The following is a 24145-nucleotide window of genomic DNA, read 5'->3' as shown; positions in this document are numbered from 1 at the left end:
CCAGGGACGTGTTTCTGGGGGGTGCACGGCGTCCTCATCCACCCTGTGGGTCTGTCTGAGCGGGGCCGGCTCCCCGGCTGCCCATGCGCGGTTGTCCTTGCCCTTCTCCTGACCCGGGGACCCTTCTCTCTGTGCGTCAGGCTCTGATCGCCGAGGAGACAAGCAGCAGGCTGGCCGAACAGGAGGAGGAGCCTGAGAAGTTCCGAGAGGCCCTGGTGAAGTTCGAGGCCAGGTTCAACTTCCCGGAGGCCGAGAAGCTGGTCACCTATTACTCGTGCTGCTGCTGGAAGGGCAGGGTGCCCCGTCAAGGCTGGCTCTATCTCAGCATCAACCACCTCTGCTTCTATTCCTTCTTCCTGGGCAAGGAGCGTAAGTGAGGGGCGATTGGGTCCCTCCCAGGTGGACCTGGCCCCCGGGATGCTCTGGTCCCGAGACCACTCGTTACGTGACTAGTTAGACGACAAAAGATTTAATTAAGTGGTTGAGACATAACAGGTCACACACGATTAATTTCCAAATGCCCTATGCAGACAATCATATTGTATTACATACACGACAACCACGAAGGAGGTCTGATTTTCTTTTTTACATTTTTATTGGAGTCTAGTTGGTTTGCAATGTTGTGCTAGTTTCTGCTCTACAGCAAAGTGAATCAGCTATACATATACATATATCCCCTCTTTTTTAGATTCTTTTCCCATAGAGGTCATTGCAGAGTATTGAGTAGAGTTCCCTGTGCTCCACAGTAGGTCCTTATTAGTTATCCATTTTATATACTGGAGTGTGTACATGTCAGTCCCAATCTAAGGAGGTTTGGTTTTGCGGGAGTTCATTTCTTGTCCTGCCTTAAGGATCCTTTCTGTGTAGCTCCCTTCATGCAAAAACCGTACTGAAGGGTTTTTGCTACTATATTATCTATTGCTTTGAAAACAGTGTTGTCACTGATGGTCCAGGAGTTCTAAAGGAATGGGACAGCTTGTGCTTCTGAATCCAGGGGGGGCCATTTAGAGAATTCCCAGGCCTGAAGGTCACGACCGCTCCTGGGAGAGTAGCAATTGTTCCTAGAAGGGGGTTCCTCACGTGGGACCCCCTGAGATCCAGGCAGGGATTCACTTCTCACACATTTTTCCACCCACTGTCATCGTTCTGGGCAAGGGGATCCCAGGGTGAAAAAGGGAAGCCACAGGGTCAATTGTATATTGAAACATTCAAAGTCATTACCATTGAAACTTGGTCCCGTAACAAATATTGTTTCAAGGGCCCACGCAGGGTGGTGTATGTGCTGTATCTATATTTATATATTTAAGTATATATTTTTTCTTCTTGCATTTGTTTATGTTTCACGTGGAACCAGTGTGCAGGGCTCCTCTTGCACTCTGCTGTGGTCAGCGTCCTGCACGTGGTCACCCCTTGTCTTTCCCTGTGCCACCAGCCTGGGCTCGGACACCCCAGTACATGCCCCCTGTGTGCACAGCCTTCCTCACACCCTTGGAAAGTGCTCATACCTAACTCTTGCCATCCTTGCTCTTCTGCTTTCTGAAATGCTTCTCAAAATGAACACCCTGTCTCTCCTGGTCTTCCCCATTCTTAGGCCCATTTGGGAACTCTTGTTCATCCTTTAAAATTCAGTTCACATTTCTTCACCTCCAGGGAGCCTTCCCTGGTCCCTTGTAATTTGTCCTCTATTTGCATCTGTTTTGGGTCCTGTCAGGTCCCTGGTTGCTTCTTTGTTTACATGTCTGTTTTTCCTATTTGAACGCACTTCTTAAGTGCAGGGCTCTTCACAAGGTAGTGCTTAACGAGAGAAAGCTGATAGCATAGATGGAGTGTGTCGGTGTGTGTGAAAAGAGCTATGTAAAAGCAACTAGAGGTAGCTGAAGAAGCTTATTCTCATGCCTAATGTAGAAATGTGGACTTTTAAATGATTAAAGCACTGAAAACATTATTGCAAAATAAATGGAGAGACATGATAGAAATAAAAACAGTTCATCATTCCCATTTTCACTTGAAAAGGAAAATGAGTTAGTTTCTGATATTTATCAGTCGTCGTCACTAAACCTGATTTTGAAAAGTTGATAATCAACTTGGAAAAAAGAAATGATTCCTAACATTTGATAACATTTATCCTTTTAACTTGTTACGAATGTCCCTCCCCATTTGCTCTGCATCGGCCCGCTAGCCTGACTACCACTGCACTGGAAACGCTTCTGAGAACAGAACGCTAGTTTATAAACTGCAGTGAGCGCCACGGTACTTCAGTAAAAACTACCTGTGCTCTGTTTTCTAAGATTTGAGCCACCGTCACTTGACATAATCTAAATGTTAGGCCTGTGCCTCTAAACCGGATCACGAATCCTCTTTTGACCTCTGTTTTTTCATAGCTTATGCCATGAATGCTGCTGTTGAAACCAGAATTTATGTGGATCAAGACACATCTGCGTATTTTGCAAATATTTAAGTTTAACTCTTTGGGGGAAAGTTTTCACGTTGTTAACTTGGTATGGCAGGATGATGTCCCTTGTATGTGTGTGGTAGCCAGCAACTTGGGAAGTTTTACTTACATCTTTAAGATAATTGTTAGAACGTGGGTTGGGTTCTAATGAACAGCTGTGAAGCAGTTCCTGTGTTTCCTCTTTCCTGCTCTGGTTTGAAAACTATTTGCATTTCAGCTGCAGGAAAAGCTTTGCACTGTTGCTGGGGCATTCAAGTTTGGGTTACATTTGAGGGTAAAATCTGTATTTGCCCTTTTTTTCTCTTCTAGTTAAACTTGTAGTCCCTTGGGTTGACATCCAGAAGTTGGAGAGGACATCCAACGTCTTTCTGACGGATACCATCCGCATCACCACACACAACAAGGAGCGGGACTTCTCGATGTTTCTGAACCTAGATGAGGTGTTCAAGATCATGGAGCAGCTGGCTGACGTGACACTCCGAAGGCTGCTGGATAATGAGGGCTTTGACCTGGACCCAGGTCTGCAGGAGCCCAGCCAGATCACCAAGAGGTAGGAACCTCCATACACAGGTGTCCCTAACCTCACAGGGGACCACGGCCCGTGTGCCACCTTCATGGACATGTGTTTTGGGTTTTTTTTGTTTTTATATTTTTAACAATATTTATTTATTTTGGCTGCGCTGGTCTTAGTTGTGGCATGTGGGATCTTTAGTTGAGGCATATGGACTTCTTAGTTAAGGCGTGCACTCTTAGTTGCTGCATGCATGTGGGATCTAGTTCCCCAACCGGGGATCGACCCCAGGCCCCCTGCATTGGGAGCATGGAGTCTTACCCACTGGACCACCAGGGAAGTCCCGGACACGTGCTTTGTTAACCTCATTGTGTTCGTTTGAAATTTCCCTAGTGGCATAATCCAGATTTTCCTGTGTCATTAATCATGACAGAGAGATAATAATTGGCAAGGATGGTTATTCATTTCCTTTATGCAGTAGGCTTTGATTCCTGGATCCAATTTCCCCTTTTTTTTCCAGAAAGTATTTCAAAATTGATTTTCATAAAAAAAAAAAAGGAAAAAGTGCTTCCAGGAAATTCCCTGGTGGTCCAGTGGTTAGGACTCCACGCTTTCACTGCCATGGCCCTGGGTTTGATTCGTGGTTGGGGAACGAAGATCCCACAAGCCGTGCAGTGTGGCCAAGAAAACCCAAACTTCCAGAAAATACAATACAGGTAGCCTCATGATAGAATTCTATTCAGCATGGGGCTTGATTAGTACACATTAAGAAATGTTGTTTTTTCATATCACATTACTTTGTAGAAGACTTTTTCAGGAGCACTGGATATATTTTTGGTACCAATTTGTCATAAGAAATGTGCCTTAGTGATAGTAAGCCAGCATTCTTTGTTATTTGCCCCCAATTGATACTGGTCATGGGGACTTATGAGGTAGTTGCTTGAATTATTTGCCAATTTAAAGCAGTTCGATTTTATTACCTAAAATTCAAACTGTGGTGTTTGAGCTTGACTGTGATTTCTGGCTTCGTGGTTCAAACTGGGTGACTGCAGAGCTGATGCCTTTGTAAAAGTTCACCTTTGTATCCTTTGAAAAACACTTTATCCATAAAGTGCTGCCCTGGCTGGATGTTTTTGATGTAGTTACAGAATCACCACTGCTATCTGCATACTACTTGTCATTAAAAAACTTTTTTTGGGTGGTGAAATACACATAACATAAAATTTGCCATCTTAACCATTTTTATTTTATTTTTTAAAAACTTTTTTAATTGAATGAAAGACTCTTTAAATTCTATAGTGCTTTACAATTTTCAAAAGCTTCACACACATGATTTCATATAATCCCACAATAACCCTTTTTTAAAATCCCTTACTCCTATATTGCCCCTCTCCCTGTCCCTCTCCCCACTGGTAACCAGTAGCTTGTTCTATGAGTCTGCTTCTTTTTTGTTTTATTCACTAGTTTGTTGTATTTTTTAGATTGCACATATAAGTGATATCATATGGTATTTGTCTTTCTCTGTCTGACTTAGCATAATGCCCTCCAAGCATCCTTGTTGCTGCAAATGGCAAAATTTCACTCTTTTATTTTCTATTTATTTATTTTTTACATCTTTATTGGAGTATAATTGCTTTACAATGGTGTATTCATTTCTGCTGTATAAAAAAGTGAATCAGTTATACATATACATATATCCCCATATCCCCTCCCTCTTGAGTCTCCCTCCTGCCCTCCCCATCCCACCCTTCTAGGTGGTCACAAAGCACCGAGCTGATCTCCCTGTGCTATGTGGCTACTTCCCACTAGCTATCTATTTTACATTTGGTAGTGTATATATGTCCATGCCACTCTTTCACTTCATCCCAGCTTACCCTTCCCACTCCCTGTGTCCTCAATTCCATTCTCTACGTCTGTGTCTTTATTCCTGTTCTGCCCCTAGGTTCTTCAGTACCTTTTTTTTTTTTTAGATACCATATATATGTGTTAGCATACGGTATTAGTTTTTCTCTGACTTACTTCACTCTGTATGACAGACTCTATGTCCCTCCACCTAACTCAAATAACTCAATTTCATTTCTTTTTATGGCTAATATTCCATTGTATATCTGTGCCACATCTTCTTTATCCATTCATCTGTTGATGGACACTTAGGTTGCTTCTATGTCCTGGCTATTGTAAATAGAGCTACAATGAACACTGTGGTACATGACTCTTTTTGAATTATGGTTTTCTCAGGGTATATGCCTAATAGTGGGATTGCTGGGTCGTATGGTAGTTCTATTTTTAGTTTTTTAAGGAACCTGCATAGTGTTCTCCATAGTGGCTGTATCAATTTACATTCCCACCAACTGTGCAAGAGGGTTCCCTTTTCTCCACACCCTCTCCAGCATTTATTGTTTGTAGATTTTTTGATGATGGCCATTCTGACCGGTGTGAGGTGATACATCATTGTAGTTTTGGTTTGCATTTCTCTAATGATTAGTGATGTTGAGCATCCTTTCATGTGTTTGTTGGCAATCTGTATATCTTCTTTGGAGAAATGTCTATTTAGGTCTTCTGCCCATTTTTGGATTGGGTTGTTTGTTTTTTTGATATTGAGCTGAATGAGCTGCTTGTATATTTTGGAGATTAATCCTTTGTCAGTTGCTTCATTTGCAAATATTTTCTCCCATTCTGAGAGTTGTCTTTTCATCTTCTTTATGGTTTCCTTTGCTGTGCAAAAGCTTTTAAGTTTCATTAGGTCCCATATATTTATTTTTGTTTTTATTTCCATTTCTCTAGGAGGTGGGTCCAAAAGGATCTTGCTGTGATTTATGTCATAGAGTGTTCTGCCTATGTTTTCCTCTAAGAGTTTTATAGTGTCTGGCCTTACATTTAGGTCTTTAATCCACTTTGAGTTTATTTTTGTATACGGTGTTAGGGAGTGTTCTAATTTCATTCTTTTACATGTAGCTGTCCAGTTTTCCCAGCACCACTTATTGAAGAGACTGTCTTTTCTCCATTGTATATTCTTGCCTCCTTTATCAAAGATAAGATGGCCATATGTGCGTGGGTTTGTCTCTGGGCTTTCTGTCCCGTTCCATTAATCTGTATTTCTGTTTTTGTGCCAGTACCATACTGTCTTGATTACTGTAGCTTTGTAGTATAGCCTGAAGTCCAGGAGCCTGATTCCTCCAGCTCCGTTTTTCTTTCTCAAGATTGCTTTGGCTATTCAGGGTCTTTTGTGTTTTCATACAAATTGTGAAATTTTTTGCTCTAGTTCTGTGAAAAATGCCATTGGTAGTTTGATAGGGATTACATTGAATCTATAGATTGCTTTGGGTAGTATAGTCATTTTCACAACATTGATTCTTCCAATCCAAGAACATGGTATATCTCTCCATCTGTTTGTATCGTCTTTGATTTCTTTCATCAGTATCTTATAGTTTTCTGCATACAGGTCTTTTGTCTCCTTAGGTAGGTTTGTTCCTAGGTATTTTGTTCTTTTTGTTGCAGTGGTAAGTGGGAGTGTTTCCTTAATTTCTCTTTCATATTTTTCATTGTTAGTGTATAGGAATGCAAGATATTTCTGTGCATTAATTTCACATCCTGCAACTTTACCAGATTCATTGATTAGCTCTGGTAGTTTTCTGGTAGCATCTTTAGGATTCTCTATGTATAGTATCATGTCATCTGCAAACAGTGACAGTTTTACTTCTTCTTTTCCGATTTGGATTCCTTTTATTTCTTTTTCTTGTCTGATTGCTGTGGCTAAAACTTCCAAAACTATGTTGAATAATAGTGGTGAGAGTGGGCAACCTTGTCTTGTTCCTGATCTTAGAGGAAATGGTTTCAGTTTTTCACCACTGAGAATGATGTTGTCTGTGGGTTTGTCACAGCCAACAGGTAGGTTCCCTCTATGCCTACTTTCTGGAGAGTTTTTATCATAAATCCATGTTGAATTTTTATGAAAGCTTTTTCTGCATCTATTGAGATGATCATATGGTTTTTATCCTTCAATTTGTTAATATGGTGTGTCACATTGATTGATTTGTGTATATTGAAGAATCCTTGCATTCCTGGGATAAACCCCACTTGATCATGGTGTATGATCCTTTTAATGTGCTGTTGGATTCTGTTTGCTAGTATTTTGTTGAGAATTTTTTCATTTATGTTCATCAGTGATATTGGCCTGTAGTTTTCTTTTTCTGTGACATCTTTGTCTGGTTTTGGTATCAGGGTGATGGTAGCCTCGTAGAATGAGTTTGGGAGGGTTCCTTCATCTGCTATATTTTGGAAGAGTTTGAGAAGGATTGGTGTTAGCTCTTCTCTAAATATTTGATAGAATTTGCCTGTGAAGCCATCTGGTCCTGGGCATTTGTTTGTTGGAAGAGTTTTCATCACAGTTTCAATTTCAGTGCTTGCGATTGGTCTGTTTATATTTTGTTTCTTCCTGGTTCAGTCTCAGAAGGTTGTGCTTTTCTAAGAATTTGTCCATTGCTTCCAGGTTGTCCATTTTATTGGCATATAGTTGCCTGTAGTAATCTCTCATGGTCCTTTGTATTTCTGCAGTGTCAGTTGTTACTTCTCCTTTTTCATTTCTAATTCTATTGATTTGAGTCTTTTCCCTTTTTTTCTTGGTGAGTCTGGCTAATGGTTTATAAATTTTGTTTATCTTCTCAAAGAACCAGCTTTTGGTTTTATTGATCTTTGCTATCGTTTCCTTCATTTCTTTTTCATTTATTTCTGATCTGATCTTTATGATTTCTTTCCTTCTGCTAACTTTGGGGTTTTTTTGTTCTTCTTTCCCTAATTGCTTTAGGTGTAATGTTAGGTTGTTTATTTGAGATGTTTCTTGCTTCTTAAGGTGGGATTGTATTGCTATAAATTTCCTTCTTAGAACTGCTTTTGCTGCATCCCATAGGTTTTGGGTCGTCGTGTTTTCATTGTCATTTGTTTCTAGGTATTTTTTTATTTCCTCTTTGATTTCTTCAGTGATCCCTTGGTTATTAAGTAGTGTATTGTTTAGCCTTCATGTGTTTGTATTTTTTACAGTTTTTTCCCTGTAATTTATATCTAGTCTCATAGTGTTGTGGTCAGAGAAGATACTTGATATGATTTCAGTTTTCTTAAATTTACCAAGACCTGATTTGTGACCCAAGTAATGATCTATCCTGGAGAACGTTCCATGAGCACTTGAGAAGAAAGTGTGTTCTGTTGGTTTTGGGTGGAATGTCCTATAAATATCAATTAAGTCCATCTTGTTTAATATGTCATTTAAACTTTGTGTTTCCTTATTTATTCTCATTTTGGATGATCTGTCCATTGATGAAAGTGGGGTGTTAATGTCCCCTACTCTATTGTGTTACTGTCAATTTCCCCTTTTATGGCTGTTAGCATTTGCCTTATGTATTGAGGTGCTCCTATGTTGGGTGCATAAATATTTGCAATTGTTATATCTTGTTCTTGGATTGATCCCTTGATCATTATGCAGTGTCCTTCTTTGTCTCTTGTAATAGTCTTTGTTTTAAAGTCTATTTTGTCTGATATGAGAATTGCTGCTCCAGCTTTCTTTTGATTTCGATTTGCATGGAATATCTTTTTCCATCCCCTTACTTTCAGTTTGTATGTGTCCCTAGATCTGAAGTGGGTCTCTTGTAGACAGCACATATACGGGTCTTATTTTTGTATCCATTCAGCCAGTCTGTGTCTTTTGGCTGGAGCATTTAATCCATTTATATTTAAGGTAATTATCAATATGTATGTTCCTATTACCATTTTCTTAACTGTTTTGTGTTTGTTTTTGTAGGTCTTTTCCTTTTCTTGTGTTTCCTGCCTAGAGAAATTCCTTTAGAATTTGTTGTAAAGCTGGTTTGGTTGTGCTGAATTCTCTTAACTTTTGCTTGTCTGTAAAGGTTTTAATTTCCCCATTGAATCTGAATGAGGTCCTTGCCAGGTAGAGTCATCTTGGTTGTAGATTCTTCCCTTTCATCACTTTAAGTATATCGTACCACTCCCTTCTGGCTTGCAGAGTTTCTGCTGAAAGATCAGCTGTTAACCTTATGGGGATTCCCTTGTATGTTATTTGTTGCTTTTCCCTTGCTGCTTTTAATATTTTTTCTTTGTATTTAATTTTTGATAGTTTGATTAATATGTGTCTTGGGATGTTTCTCCTTGGATTTATCCTGTATTGGACTCTCTGCGCTTCCTGGACTTGATTGACTATTTCTTTTCCCATGTTAGGGAAGTTTTTAACTATAATCTCTTCAAGTATTTTCTCAGACCCTCTCTTTGTCTCTTCTTCTGGGGCCCCTATAATTTGAATATTGGTGCATTTAATATTGTTCCAGAGTTCTCTGAGACTGTCCTCAATTCTTTTCATTCTTTTTTCTTTATTCTGCTTTGTGGTAGTTATTTCCACTATTTCATCTTCCAGGTCACTTATCCATTCTTCTCCCTCAGTTATTCTGCTATTGATTCCTTTTAGATAATTTTAAATTTCATTTATTTTGTCGTTCATCATTGTTTGTTTGCTCTTTAGTTCTTCTAGGTCCTTGTTAAATGTTTCTTGTATTTTCTCCATTCTATTTCCAGGGTTTTGGATCATCTTTACTATCATTATTCTGAATTCTTTGTCAGGTATACTGCCTATTTCCTCTTCATTTGTTTGGTCTGGTGGGTTTTTACCTTGCGCCTTCATCTGCTGTGTATTTCTCTGTCTTTTCATTTTGTTTAACTGACTGTGTTTGGGGTCTCCTTTAGCAGGCTGCAGGTTGATAGTTCCCGTTGCTTTTGGTGTCTGCCCCCAGTGGGTAAGGTTGGTTCAGTGGCTTGTGTCTGCTTCCTAGTGGAGGGGACTGGTGCCTGTGTTCTAATGGGTGGGGCTGTATCTTGTCTTTCTGGTGGGCAGGGCTGCGTCCGGTGGTGTGTTTTGGGGTGTTTCTGAACTTAGTATGATATTAGGCAGCCTCTCTGCTAATGGGTGGGGTTGTGTTCCTGTCTTGCTAGTTGTTTGGCATAGGGTGTCCAGCACTGGAGCTTGCTGGTCGTTGAGTGGAGCTGGGTCTTAGCATTGAGATGGAGATCTCTGGGAGAGCTTTTGTTGTTTGATATTACATGGAGCTGGGAGGTCTCTTGTGGATCAGTGTCCTGAACTTGGCTCTCCCTCCTCAGAGGCTCAGGCCTGACACCTGCCCGGAGCGCAAAGACCCTGTCAGCCACATGTCTAGTTCACAGAACTGGGTGGTGAACTGGAGTGGACAGTCACACTGGAAGGAGAAGGCATCCCCCGGGAGGAGGATGGTGCTGCAGGTTCCCCCGTTGTGACACACGCGCCCCTGGCTCGTGGCCTGCGCCGTGTGGAGGGCGAGCTGAAATTTCCCTCTTTTAACTGGCTGAGCAGTATTCCCTTGTATACATACACCACATCTTTGTCCACTCATCTGTTGATGGACACTTAGGTTGTTTCTGTATCTTGGAAATTGTAAATAACACCGCTGTGAACATTGGGATGCACATATCTTTTCGAATTAGTGTTTCTGTTTTTTTTTTTTTTTTGCAGATATATACCCAGGAGTGGAATTGCTAGGTCATATGGTCATTCTGTTTTTAGTTTTTTGAGGAATCTCCATACTGTTTTCCATATTGGCTGCACCAATTTACATTCCCACTAACAGTGTAGGAGGGTAGGTATGAGGGTTCCCTTTTCTCCACATCCTTGCCAACATTTATTATTTGTATTCTTTTTTTTTTTTTTTTTTTTTCTTTTTGCGGTATGCGGGCCTCTCACTGTTGTGGCCTCTCCCGTTGCGGAGCACAGGCTCCGGATGCGCAGGCCCAGCGGCCGTGGCTCACGGGCCCAGCTGCTCTGCGGCATATGGGATCCTCCCAGACCGGGGCACGAACCCGTATCCCCTGCATCGGCAGGCGGACTCTCAACCACTGCGCCACCAGGGAGGCCCTGTATTCTTTTTGATGATGGCCATTCTGACATGTGCGAGGTGATATCTCATTGTGGTTTTGATTTGCATTTTCCCAATGATTAGCAATCATTTTTAAGCCTATGGTTTGGTGGTATTAAGTACATTCGTGTTGTTATGTAATCATCACCACCATCCATCTTTAGAGCTCTTACCTTTCAAAACTGAAACTCTGTCTGCATTAACACTAACTCCCTACTGCTTCCCCAGCCCCTGGCACCCACCCTGCTCCTTTCTGTCTCTTTGAATCTGCCTCCTCTAGTGAAATCCTACAGTATTTGTCTTTTTTGTGACTGGCTTACTTTTTTTTTTTTTTTTTTTTTGTGGTACGCCGGCCTCTCACTGTTGTGGCCTCTCCCGTTGCGGAGCACAGGCTCTGGACGCTCAGGCTCAGCAGCCATGGCTCACGGGCCCAGCTGCTCCGTGGCATGTGGGATCTTCCCGGACCGGGGCACGAACCCGTGTCCCCTGCATCGGCAGGCGGACTCTCAACCACTGCGCCACCAGGGAAGCCTGTGACTGGCTTACTTTGCTTAACCTGATGTCCTCAAGGTTCTCCCATGCTGTAGATTGTCAGAATCTCCCTCCTTTTTAAGACTGAATAATCTTCCAATGTATGTTTATACTGCATTTTGCTTACCTGTGTATCCATCAGTGGACACTGTGTTCCTTCTACCTCTGGCTGTTGTGAATAATGGTGCTGTGAACGTGGGTGTGCAAATATCTCTTTGAGACTCTGCTTTCAGTTCTTTTGGTCACATGCCCAGAAGTAGAATTGCTGGATCATATGGTATTTCTAGTTTCAGGTTTTAGGAACCACTAGTCATTAAAACTTGGGTTTTTTTTTTTAATCATTCATCTATTTTACCATTCCTATTATTCCTTAAACATGTCTACTGCCTTCTCTGAACATTTAGGGGAATGTGTGTCTTTCTAATTAACGGTCTCTGAATGGCAGTGTCTAAGAGTTTTCATGCGTTCAGAAAGAATTCAAAGACCCTTCCTGCTGTGTGTGTATATTTTAAATCGATCATGTATACAAGTGGAGTTTGGGGTAAAACTCCACTGAATTTCGCTTGGTTTTGCATCCTCTCTGTAACCTGAGCGTTCCTTTGTAGGGTGGGGCTGCTGCCCAGCACTCCTGTGAGCGGGGACCCCGGGGCCAGCGCCGCCTTTGGTCTTACGACTCCCAGTGCCCAGCTCCTCCCTGACCTCTGGCCCCAGGCTTCCCATCACCGTCTCTGGCTTCATCTCGGGGCCGGGAATGATCTCGGGTGCCCTCGGCCTGCAGTGGCTTGAAGCAGGCTTTCGGTTCCCAGCCAGAGATTGAAGTCAGGCCAGGGCAGTGAGAGTGCTGAATCCTGGCCTCAGACCACCAGGGACCAGTGGCCAGTGACAAGGCCCTGGTCCTTCAGCTTTGCAGAAATGAATTCCCACAAAGAGATGGAAACTAGTGAAACAAGTAAAGTGTTTATTAGGAGGAAAAAGGGTACATGTGGCTAGACACACGGGTGGGCTCAGAGAGAGAGAGTCTTGCCCCCATGGTAGTTTGAATCACTTTTATAGGGCGTTTCTTCCAGGTTTCCTTTGGCCAGTCATCTTGCTTTGCTTGATTCTGAGTCCATATTTTGTTTATCTCAGGGTCCTCCCATCTGTGTGTGCGCATCTCTTAGCCAAGGTGGATTCTAGCAAAGAGGCCTATGGGTAGGTTGACGTCACTCCCTTTTTGACTTCCAAGGAGCCTTTCTGCACATGTGTAGTCGGGAAGGTCTCCTTGACTGTGAGAATGAGGAATGTGTGGTCTCTTTAACTCTTATCTGGGCAGGGCTCAGCTCTTCTCTTGATCCTGCTATTTTGGAGTATCTGTCCACGGGGGACAACTCCAGTTGCTCAGCCTGGGGCCCAGCTATTTCCTGCCTCAAGAAGACAACCCAGTACAAGGGAGCCACTCTTGCCCATATTTCTTCAACTTCTCTATACAGTTTGGTACCTCAGTGCTTTTAGTCCAGCTTACAAAGATGAAGGTGAAGAATATGAAGATGAAGAAGATGAAGATGAAGAAAGATAAAGATGAAGAACCCCATCTCCATTGTATAGGTTGTTAAGAGGGCTCATGGAAACTACCAGTTAGAGCTTTGACTTCTTTCCCCATGTTTGCACGTAGACGTGTAGGTGAGGGAATTGTAACCAAGTGGTTTTTGGAAGGGGAGGCCAGCTCATAGCTGTTGTGTTGTGGTCAGTCCCCTGGGCTTTGGGATCTCAGCTGATTCTTCACAAATTTCCTGATGGTCTAGCACGGCTGTACTTCCAGACGTGGCATTTTTAATTTGGGATAGAAATGAGGAAAGGAGAGGAAAGTGGAAGGTCTGTAGCACTTAAGACCCTTTGGGAAAAATCATCCATTTTGGAAGAAAACTCAGCAGTGTTGGGAATCTTCTAGAAACAGGTGAATTCTACAAGGCTGTCCGCCCCACCCCCCAAGCCCTGGAAACTTGTAGAAAGGGGAGGAGAGAAAGGGCAAAAAGGACCCCAGTGATGGCCAGTGGTGGAGCTGCCTGGCCCATGGGTGCCTGGGGCCCCGAGACAGATGGCAGAGTCCTGGTCCATGGCATGTTTTACTGGTCACGGCACTTTGAGTGACTTCCTCCACAAGTGAAAGGAGTGCCATTCCTGCTAGTTCCTGGCGGGTTCTCGCTTGAAGCTTTCTGTCCTGGAGACATTGGCCTATGGACGTAAACAGGTAATGACTCAGTCAACTTGACATCCTGCCAAGACAGCCCAGGTTGAACGGTGAGGAAAACAGTCTCTTCATGCTAAGGGTACAATCACAGGGTCTGGAATGCTCCTCCGGCCCCCTTTTGTTGATGTATTTTTACTTCCCTTCCCAGATAACTGCTTTTTTTTTTTTTTAATAAATAAATTTATTTACTTATGTGTTTATTTATTTATTTATTTACTTATGTATGTATGTGTGTATTTATGGCTGCGTTGGGTCTTCGTTGCTGTGCGCAGGCTTTCTCTAGTTGTGGTGAGCCGGGGCTACTCTTTGTTGTGGTGAGTGGATTTCTCATTGTGATGGCTTTTCTTGTTGTAGAGCACGGGCTCTAGGCGCGCGGGCTCAGTAGTTGTGCCTTGCGGGCTCCAGAGTGCAGGCTCAGTAGTTGTGGCGCATGGGCTTAGTTGCTCCGTGGCATGTGGGTTCTTCCCAGACCAGGGCTCGAACCTGTGTCCCCTGCATCGGCAGGCAGACTCTCAACCACTGCGCCACCAGGGAAGCCCAGATAACTGCTTTTAAAAGGTGTCTTGGGGTCTGATTACGGATTAGTTATTCCTGCAGCTTGGTTGCTCCCCTGGGACTTAGGGGCACAGAGCAGACCGAGCTCAGACCTCCTGGGAGAGCAGGGGTGATGGGCCAGGGTCCATCAGACACCGTCCAGCAGACACGTTAGGGCTGGCGGGACTCCCCAGAGGATGCCCTGGACCGGGGACCCTCCAGGTGCAGCTACAGGATCCAGGGGGGCAGGGGGACTGAGGCTGGGGAGGGGGTTTCCTGGAGGGAGATTGGAGGGAATGAGGGAACCGATTGATTGGCCCTGATACCTCAACCAGGAAATATCGATTCTGAAGGTGTGAAGCATGGGGTGAGAAAAGGGTAGCCCACTATTTTAGGGGGGTGAGAAGGGAGAGGTGATGGGCTTCCCTGAGTCTAAATTAAATATCTTCATTGAACTTTATTTCTACTGGCTGAGAATGCTACACGAAGACTCAGTTAACGCAGTAATCTTCATTGAAATTCATTTCGACGGGCTGAGAATGCTACAGGGAGACTCAAGGCAGTGCAGTAAATGGACTCCATTTCCCATGCTGTCAGTATCTAAAGGTGAACCGTGGTGGCCTTGGGGGCTGATGTCCTCAGTGGAAACCCCTCCTCCCCGTCTCCTGGCTGACCCTTCACTCTCCGGACTGGCTTTTCAGACCCTCTGGGACCTTTCCCACCCAGATTGACCCCTTTTCCTGCTTTTCTCCTTGTGCTCCCTCTAGGAAGGCCCAGGCTTGCAGGTGTGATGTAGTCGACCTTGCATTCCTGATTCTGGCTCAGAGTCCTCTCCGGGGGCTTCTGCAGCCCCAGAGCGCCCAGCCCGCGTTCCGGGGGGAAGTCTGCGCCCTGCTTCCTGCAGGGCCCTTGCTGCTCCAGGCTTGGCGGGGGGCGCTGGTTGTCTCTGGGGCAGGACGGAGAGCAGAGGATGGCGGCAGGAGACTCTTCTCAGCTGGAAGAGCCTCATAGATGTCCAGGCCTGTTGAGTCCTGGTCTGTCAGGGCCCCAGGAGTGGATTTTCAAGACAAAATGGGGGGACTGTGCAGCCAGCTGAATCCTTCACACGGCTGGCCCTCAGGCCAGGCTGGCCTCCCGTCCCCTGAGGTCCTGGGCTGCTGTGTGCTCTGTGAAAGATGCCACGTGGCAACGGCCGCCATCATTTCATTGGTGCTCGTGGGGCATCACAGGGGAAAGATGTTTTGAATAAACACACATTTGAGAAAGGCAGTGTTTTCTGTGCAGACTTGGGTGGGAAGGAGAAGCACGTGTCTGGCCTCTCTGCCTTGTTCCTACGTTGCTGGTCCTTGGTAGTTCCCAGAGTTTGAAATGCACAGGCAGGCACATAACTGAGAGCCTCTGCAGTCTCTGTGTTTCTTCATGAGGCAGCCTGGCTGCAGAGCCCTGAGTGTTCCAGAAAGGCAGGAGGTGGCTCCAGGATGGGACATCCTTTCACGCCTCCCCAGCGCGTCTCTTAGCCTGAGTTTGGGGAAGCATGGGGCCTTGAAGCAGCTGTAGGTCTGCAGACTCACATAAGTTTGTCTTTGTGGGATAAATGATGTGAGGGAGTGAGAGGTGGTGTGAGGCCCAACACAGTTCTTCCCCCAGAAAAGGTTATGAGGGGAGAGAGAGCGCCACACCTGTTTCTGATCCATCTTTACCTAATCCATTCTAAGTTATGCAGAGAAACAAAAGAACTACCTACTGCTTAATTTCTCGGGTCTGTGGTCTTAGGACTGGAACTTGAAATTTAAAAAAGAAAATCTATTTATTTATTTATTTGGTTGCATCGGGTCTTAGTTGCGGCAGGCCGGCTTCTTAGTTGTGGCACGTGGGCTCCTTAGTTGTGGCATGCGAACTCTTAGTTGCGGCACGCATGTGGGATCAAGTTCCTGGACCAGGGATCGAACCCAGCCACCTGCATTGGGAGTGTGGAGTCTTAACCGCTGCGCCACCAGGGAAGTGCCCTGAATTTTTAAAATGTGTGCATATAGCCTAGAATTTTCTGCATAGTTGTCATGTCCGATTGCACATATTAGTTTCGTCTTTGACAGCAAACTTGGTGTCCACTGCTCTGTATTCTGGTCAACCCACGTGGTTCCCGCTTCCTAAAACGGCATGTATCCAGGTAGGATGACTTGTGGCCCCTTCCCCTGCTGTTCTGTGGCCTGTGCCCACCGCCCCCAGCGGTGAGCACCATGGGCGGGGAGTGTCTCTGGGGCTGCTGGCTGGGCTCACTCCATGCTCACAGGGTGCTTCCACCAGGGCCACAAGCCTGGGATTGGCTGCCACTCTGTGAGGTCATGACCCGTGTCTGGTGGTCTGTATGGAGGAAGAGTGGAGATACTTACTGAGCATTGGAAGGTCCGAAAGGCCAGTTGTGACCAGTGGGCTTTGTTTCTATGCTGTTCAGAAAGAGGACGTGATATATTTAGCGTCAAAACGACCACCCACTGGGAAAGGGTCCTCAGGGCTGGCAGGGGTGCGGGGTTGGGGCTTGTGCTGGGCTTCCCCCGGGGCTTGTGGGTCCCCCATCTCTCAAGGTGTTGTGTCGTCATCTCAGCTACGTTAGAACATTAAATATCACATATAACTCATGTTTCAAGGTGGGATTGGAGGAGAGCTTTCTAGTAGGGAGGAAGGAAGATAATTTAGGAAAGTCCCCCCCACCCCCGCCGCTGCTTTCCTTTTGGTAACTTGAGGTCACTGGGCTCTGGCTACTGAGTGTGGGAGAGACAGACCTCTACAGGGAAGGGAGAACAGCCCCGAAAGGAGAACAGACACCGCGCATAGCTGTGCCGAGGCCACAGAGAAGGGGGCTGAACCGAGCTGACGGCTGCCGCAGCGGGTGCACTGAACAGGAACGATTGTTTTTAATCCGCCTCAGATAAATGAACACCTTAATCTTAGTCTGAAGGGTTGGGCACAATGTAAATATACATGTAAGTCCCCCGACCCTCCCTGTAGCTCCACACAAGCTGCTGTGATCCGTGTTCCTTGCCCTGTTCTCACCTCGGCTCCAGCCATCTCCCCAGCAGGCGGGGATGTGCTTCCAGAAGGAAAAGCCAGCAGCTGGATTTGGCAGTGGCTGCAGCCACGTGTGTCAGACGTGTACGGGTGGGAGCACTGACCTCACTTCCCCCGGAGCCACATACTGTGAGGACAAGGATGTAAGTTTTCCAGTCAAACGTGCTGGACGTAGGTCTGCTCTCGGGTCGGGGCTCACCTGGAGGGGCCTTGCCTTCCATTCTCCCAGAGCACAAACTTCTAGGGCATCCACGGCGCTTTCCTGTGTTCTCCCAGCTCCTCTCTGCAAGATGCTCAGGCCACCCGCTCCTCCCCTTTTTTCTTAATGGTATTGAACACATTTTTATTTGCTTATTTGTTGTATCTCTTTTTTTGGGGTGTCAATATCTGTTCACATCTTCTGTCCATTTAAAAAAAAACTGAATTGTTTGCCCACTTTCTATTGCATCGTAAAAGATCTTGATATATTCTAGATACAAGTCCTTTTTCCAGATATGTCTTTTGACAATAGTTTTTATGGCCTGTGGCTTGTCTTTTCATTATCTTAACATCACTTTTCAAAAGCAGAAATTTAATTTTTGATGCAATTCAATTTTGAATTTTTTTGTTTGTGTTTCAGGTTCTACTGGGAAGTACTTGTGTAAACCAATTCACAAAGATTATCTTCCAGTTTTTCATATAGAAGTTTTTTTTAAGCTAAAAGATAGGGGTTTTTAAGCTATTTATAGATTGAGTCAGAAGTTCTGAAGTTTTTTCTTTTTCTTCCTGCTTTATTGAGCTCTAAGTTGCAAATAAAAATGCATATATTTAAGTTAGAAACATGAAGATTTGATACTTGCATACACTGTGAAATAATTATCACAGTCAAGTTCTTTAACTCATCCATCACCTCTCAGGCCCCTTTGGAAATAGCCATCCACGTTGTAGCAGGTATTTAAGGAGCTGCAGCTTTGGAGCACAGTGACTGGACCCACCTTGATCTGTGGAATTTGTATCATTTCTCTCTATGCCCAGAGGGCTTTCTGGACATGTGCGTATCTTCTCTTTGTGAGGCTTGGAGAGTAAATTCCGTGGACTGCCGCATCTCTGTATGATGTCTCCTGGGAAGACACTTGTGTGAGGGTCTGAAATGAGGTCTGGGTTGGAAATGAGAGCTAGGGCGGAATAGGCATCTGTGTGGGAAGGAGGTGAGATCCCATCTCAGGGGCTCCACGACCAGATTGTGTCTAAAAAATCACTTGGGCTGCCGTGCAGAGTCCAGGGTGTGGAGTTTAATATCTTGCATTTACGCAACGTTTGAAGATTTGTTCTTTTCCTAGAAGAAAATACCTTATTTTTTTTTTAAAGCTAATACGTGGTCAGGTGGAAAATTTAAGCAGAATCAGAGTGGAAAGCAGAAATCCCGCTGTGCAGAGATAACCACTGTTAACGTTTTAGGGAAAGTCTTTCTATGTGTCACTTTCTGCAAATTTTCTAGAATTTACATAAATGGGATCATACCGTAGATGCTATTTCTAACCTGCTTTTTCTCTTTTACAATACTGTGGACATCATTTTATATTCACAGGGATCCCCTGAAGCAGAAAGTTTAGGTGTTATTTCCATTTTACAGATGTCAGGATGAGACACCAAGTCTCATCCAGGGGTGCACAGTTAATAAAGAAGCTACAAGGTCGTATTTTGACTCTGAGCAAAGTCTAATTCTATCAGATAAACCTAGAACGCTTATTTCATGTGACAAAGACAAGTTTTTACTTCTGTTCTTTGGAAATTTTCCTCCTAAAATTCTGGGTTATGACATAAATTCATTGGTATTTTTAAATGTTGTGATTTGGCTGCCTTGTTCCTTGATTGGGTTTGAGAGCCAAGATTCAGGGTACGGGGGGGGTGCCCTGGGGAGGACCTTTCTGCATCCCCTTCTATGTCAGGTTGTGCCGAGGGGTTAAGAGTGTTTTCCTCCACAATCCAGTGTGTTCAGTCACTGTTCCTGCCTCTCTCTCTCCCCTCCCTCCTTCGCCAGGGACCTGGAAGCCAGGGCACAGAACGAGTTCTTCCGGGCCTTCTTCAGGCTGCCGAGGTGGGAGAAACTGCATGCTGTCCTGGACTGTTCCCTCTGGACCCCTTTCAGCCGTTGTCACACGGCCGGGCGGATGTTCACCTCCGACAGTTACATCTGCTTTGCCAGCAAGGAAGCTGGCTGCTGCAAAGTCATCCTCCCGCTCCGAGAGGTAGACCTGCCTTCCTCCTGTCGGGGAGCCGTGGTTGCTGTGAGAGGGGGCGTTGGAGGGGATGGATGCTCACACTGCAAGGCTCTGCCACCGAGGATGGGCGGGTCTGGAGAGATGCATGGCCTGAATTGACCAGGGGCCTTTGCTTGTTCTGTTGTTGCCTGGCAACCTGAAATTTGCATAGACCTGAATGGTGAGAACAGGGCGCCCTGGCCTCCGCATTATTGATAAAGCTGTTATTATAAAGTACCTGCTTAGCAATGAAAGCTTTTCCAATAGCCCTTAGGGATGAATCCTTCCCTTTCACCCACAAAAGGGAAAAGAGAAAAAGGGGACTTACAAAAAGCATCATCTTTTGAAAATAAATGTCAAATTGCTTGGTTTTTATACCCTCCTGGAACTTTAGGTAAACATTTAGAAAAATGCTTCCTTTGAACTGTAAAATTCTGCAATTCTCTTCTTGGAAATGGAGTCTGCTTCCACATCTGACGAGCTCAGTACTGTGGTTTCAGGGCATGTTGGCTGTGACAGGACCCACGGCTCTGTCACACGTCAAGACTTCCAGATTCTTGCTATTATAACATATGAAATAAGTACTATTCAGAAAAACTCAATTTTTTCATTCATGTGATTGACCTCCATTTTTCTGCAGCAGGTGTCTTCATTTTACAAATATTCCTACTTATGAGTGGAGCAAGAAATCCTGGATTGCCTTATGTAGTTGTTGTTTTTTTTTTTTTTTGCGGTACGCGGGCCTCTCACTGCTGTGGCCTCTCCCATTGCGGAGCACAGGCTCCAGACGCACAGGCTCAGCGGCCATGGCTCACGGGCCCAGCTGCTCCGCGGCATGTGGGATCTTCCCGGACCAGGGCACGAACCTGTGTCCCCTGCATCGGCAGGCAGACTCTCAACCACTGTGCCACCAGGGAAGCCCTGTAGTTTTTTTTTTTTTTTAACTGTGGTAGCGTATACATAACATTTACCATTTTAACCATTTTTAACTGTTACAGTTCACTGGTATTGGGTACATTCACACTGTTGTGCAACCATCACGAGAAGTTTTTCATCTTTCCAAACTGAAACACTATCCCCATTGAACAGTAGCTTCCTGTTCCCCTCCCCCAGCCCTGGGGACCCACCACTCTGCTTCTGTCTCTGTGAATCTGACTCCTTTAGGTTGCTCATATCAGTGAAATCCTATAGTATTTGACCTTTTGTGACTGGCTTATGTCACTTAGCATAACGACCTCAAGGTGAATCCAGACTGTAGTACCTGCCAGAATATCCATCCCTTTTAAGGCTGAATAATATTCCATTGGATGCAGAGCCCGTGTTTTGGTTATCCATTCACGCGTTCATGCAGCCAGGGGCCCTTGAGTTACTCCTACTTTGTGCCGTGGTGCACGTGCCGCATTCCGTACTTTCTAACTTCGTACCAGTTCCTTATTGCAGTTACTGGGTTTTGCCTTCTCTCTCGGGATGTTTTCCGAATATGCGATTAAACGCCTGCCCGTCTTCTCTCTCGCTGTGCCTTTGTGCGCGTGACCGTTTGTAACAGGTCGTGAGCATTGAGAAGATGGAGGACACGAGCCTGCTGCCAAACCCCATCATTGTCAGCGTCAGGAGCAAGATGGCCTTCCAGTTCATCGAGCTCACGGGTCGCGACAGCCTGGTGGAGAGTCTCCTGGCGAGGCTGAAGCAGGTGCACGCCGACCAGCCCGTGCGCTATGACACCACACAGGATGAGGACCTGGTATGATCCTTGGGAACCGTGGGATCCCGTACATTGAAAATCCCTTTTTTTCAGCACCTCGAGGGCAGGGGTCTCCAAAGGGGTGTGCACGTAACAGTGATCCACTTGGGTGCCAGGAAAATGTAAGCAATGATTGGGTCTGTGTAGCAGACAGTGTGGTATCATCTCTGATGGCACCAGTGTCCTGAGTGGGTGTGGCAGGGTTGGAGGGTGGATGGGGACTCACCCACAGGTTGGAGGATGCCCACAGGATGCCCCCCCGACAGGTTACAGCGATAGATGGGGGGTACACCCATGTGTCAGAGGCATTGACAGGCCATCCCCTCAGAGGTTGGAGGGTTTGGTGGGGAATCAACCCACAGGTGAGTGGACACCCTCTTTACTGGTTAGAGAGGTCAGTGCCCCCGCCCCATCCCCCTGAGGTTGGAGGGGATGATGTTATTTGGGGGCGGATGTAAGTTTTGCCGAGAGAGAGGTTGCATTGTCGTTAAGGTGGGACAGCTGCAAACATAGACCCAGCTCTGCTGGGACCCCGTCCCTAATTCCTTCACACCCATCCCGCTTCTTTCTGGACCTCTGTTCATCCAGGTAGTGATGGGAGGAAAGGAGGGAGAGTCTCTCGGTACCTGAGAGCAGTTTTCTCAAGGTGGCCGTCCTCAGTTCTGGAAGCTGAGGGTGCGGTGGTGCTTTCCCAGCCCCCCTGGGGCTGTGCTCTGTGTGCCCCGAGCAGCCTCGCCGGGAAAGCGCCGTGTGGACCATATTCCTTACCGAGGATCAAATCTCTTGGGTCTAGCGTTAGTCTGCTTTTCCCGGAAGTCCTAAACAGAGAGGCGTGTTTAAGTTTGTTAATACGCTCATGCATCCGAAGGCAAAACGAAGACTGTCTTATAACGAAGGCAGTGACTTCTCTCTCATTTTTTTTTTTATTTCTCCCCATGCAGACTTGGTCTGTGTTTCATTCAACAAGCATGTGCGGTGACCACAGGTTTGGGCGTATTGAGATGGTGTCTTCTGAAAATAGCGAGGAAAGGGAGAAAGAGATGAGCCCGCAGCTGCACCCCGAGGCCCTGGTCGCCGGTTTCCGGAGGTCGGGCAGCCAGAGCCCCGACTCGAGACTGGTGGGTGATGAGGCTCCGCCCTCGCCACCGCCGGGCACAGGTGGAGGTGTCAGGGGTGTGGCTTCCCGCGGGCCCTGGAGGGTGGGCCTGGCGTGGCACGGGTCACCGGGCAACCTGGGGACACGTGATGCGCCCTCTTTGCCTCCCTCTTTTCCTCATTGGCAAAAAGGGGAAGTGGTCAGTGGTGCTAGTGGCCTGAGCGCGTCCCGGTGGGTGAAGGATGTCCGAGGGCCATGGCTCTCCCCACCTGCCCCTCAGGTGGCGTCCGTCCATGCCGTCCCTTGTGGGGTTTCCAGGTGCAGAACAAGTCTATCTCCTTTTATGCAGTGGTGTCTGTGTGGCTCTTTGGTGCAGTGTTTCTTTTTCATACCCTGGCTGTCCTCTTGTTTTACTGAACTAAAAATACTTTTGTCACATTTATATAGTTTTCTCCTCTGTAGGGAGAGTCTGAGGGCAATGCCTGTATGGTAAATAGACTAGAAATCATGCTCTGAGATGGTGCCCTGGCAGGAGGGGTGCTGTGTTGGGACCATGAGTTCCAGGGTGGCCGTGAACATGATTGCTGCCCCTTGGCCGCTTAATGGCTCGTGTATCATAGATCGTTAGCTTTATTCATTCAGAACTGAGCCTTCTGATGTACTTTACAGAGATGCTCAATGAATGCTCGATGAAACACATGAGAATATTGACTGTATGTAACGTCAGTATTCTGTAAACGTCTCCCATTACTAGAAAATACAGATAATTAAAAGCGTATATAAACATCTTGTTTAAAAGGCACTAGAAATTCCTGCCAGCTAGGGATTCTAAAGGATTTTAAAAATCCATAATTTTAAAGGATTTTCAGTCACCTAGAGACATCGTGTCTTTTTCATCTCTGCTAGTGAGAACACTGTAAGTTTTTCAGGTTGGCAGGTTTTCCCCTGGCTGTCAGGAAGTTCCAGGCAACTCATGAGAGCCCCTTGCTCCCCTTTGCCCTCTGAGCTGACCTGTTTCGGCAGCTGGCGTGGTGTCAGCATCCGGAGAGGCTTCCCCACCCCACCCTACCCTACCCTTCCATCTGCTCTGGGCGTTTTATCAATATTTGTGTCAGTGCTCCCACTGGGCCCCGAACCCCTGAAGGGCCGGTGCCCTTTACATCCCCTGTGCCTGGTGGAGGTTGAGAAGTATCTGCTGAGTGAATTGCCTGTCACTGTCGGTCCCTCCGTCAGCAGCAGGAGCCTCTCTCTGTGACGGGCTGTGGAGGGTGCGGGCGACCTTCTTTGTACACGCAGCATGTTTCCACTTGCAGTCCAGAGAACAGATCAAGATGAGACTGTGGCACGACCACTTGGTGGAGTACGGCAGGACCGTGTGCATGTTCCGTACGGAGAAGATCCGGAAGCTGGTGGCCATGGGGATCCCCGAGTCGTTACGCGGCAAACTCTGGCTCCTTTTCTCTGGTGAGTGTTTCTGGGGTCTCCAGGCCAGCTTTTATTTCTGGAGCAGACACGGGACAAAGGCCCCGACCTGGGCAGTGTGTGTGTGTGCAGAGGGGTCCCCTCTGCCTGTGACGTGTCTGACCGGGGACCTCAGGACCTTCCCATGTTGGCTATGATGTCCTGGGCCAGTGCAAGGTCTGGCCAAGGGATCGCCTCTCCTTTAGAAATAACTTTATGAGTCTCTTCGTTGTCCTCAGAATTCTGTTCAGGACGCCCTTGACGTGCAGTGTCTTTCTAGGACGTGAGTCCTGAAGTAGAGGAAACGAAAACATCCTCAGAAGGTGTTCAGTTGCGTGTGTTG

The 24145-nt window shown here is 45.9% G+C and overlaps 1 protein-coding gene across 2 annotated transcripts in view; it reads left to right on the top strand.

Annotated features, from left to right (window-relative positions):
- The window catches only part of TBC1D8 (TBC1 domain family member 8), a 131202-nt gene that overhangs the window by 78284 nt on the left and 28773 nt on the right, over window positions 1-24145 (top strand). For both annotated transcript variants that reach the window (XM_082641947.1, XM_082641948.1), the window contains exons 4-9: window positions 141-369; window positions 2762-3002; window positions 19285-19492; window positions 21051-21245; window positions 22187-22363; window positions 23655-23805. In XM_082641947.1, coding sequence (XP_082498073.1) covers window positions 141-369; window positions 2762-3002; window positions 19285-19492; window positions 21051-21245; window positions 22187-22363; window positions 23655-23805 — 1201 coding nt within the window. The remainder of the gene's footprint in view (window positions 1-140; window positions 370-2761; window positions 3003-19284; window positions 19493-21050; window positions 21246-22186; window positions 22364-23654; window positions 23806-24145) is intronic.

This window comes from Mesoplodon mirus (genome assembly GCF_964341445.2).
Source record: "Mesoplodon mirus genome assembly, chromosome: 14".
Lineage (NCBI taxonomy): Eukaryota > Metazoa > Chordata > Mammalia > Artiodactyla > Ziphiidae > Mesoplodon > Mesoplodon mirus.
The sequence above is the reverse complement of the archived record's forward strand: the minus strand, read 5'-3'. Positions and strand labels throughout refer to the sequence as shown.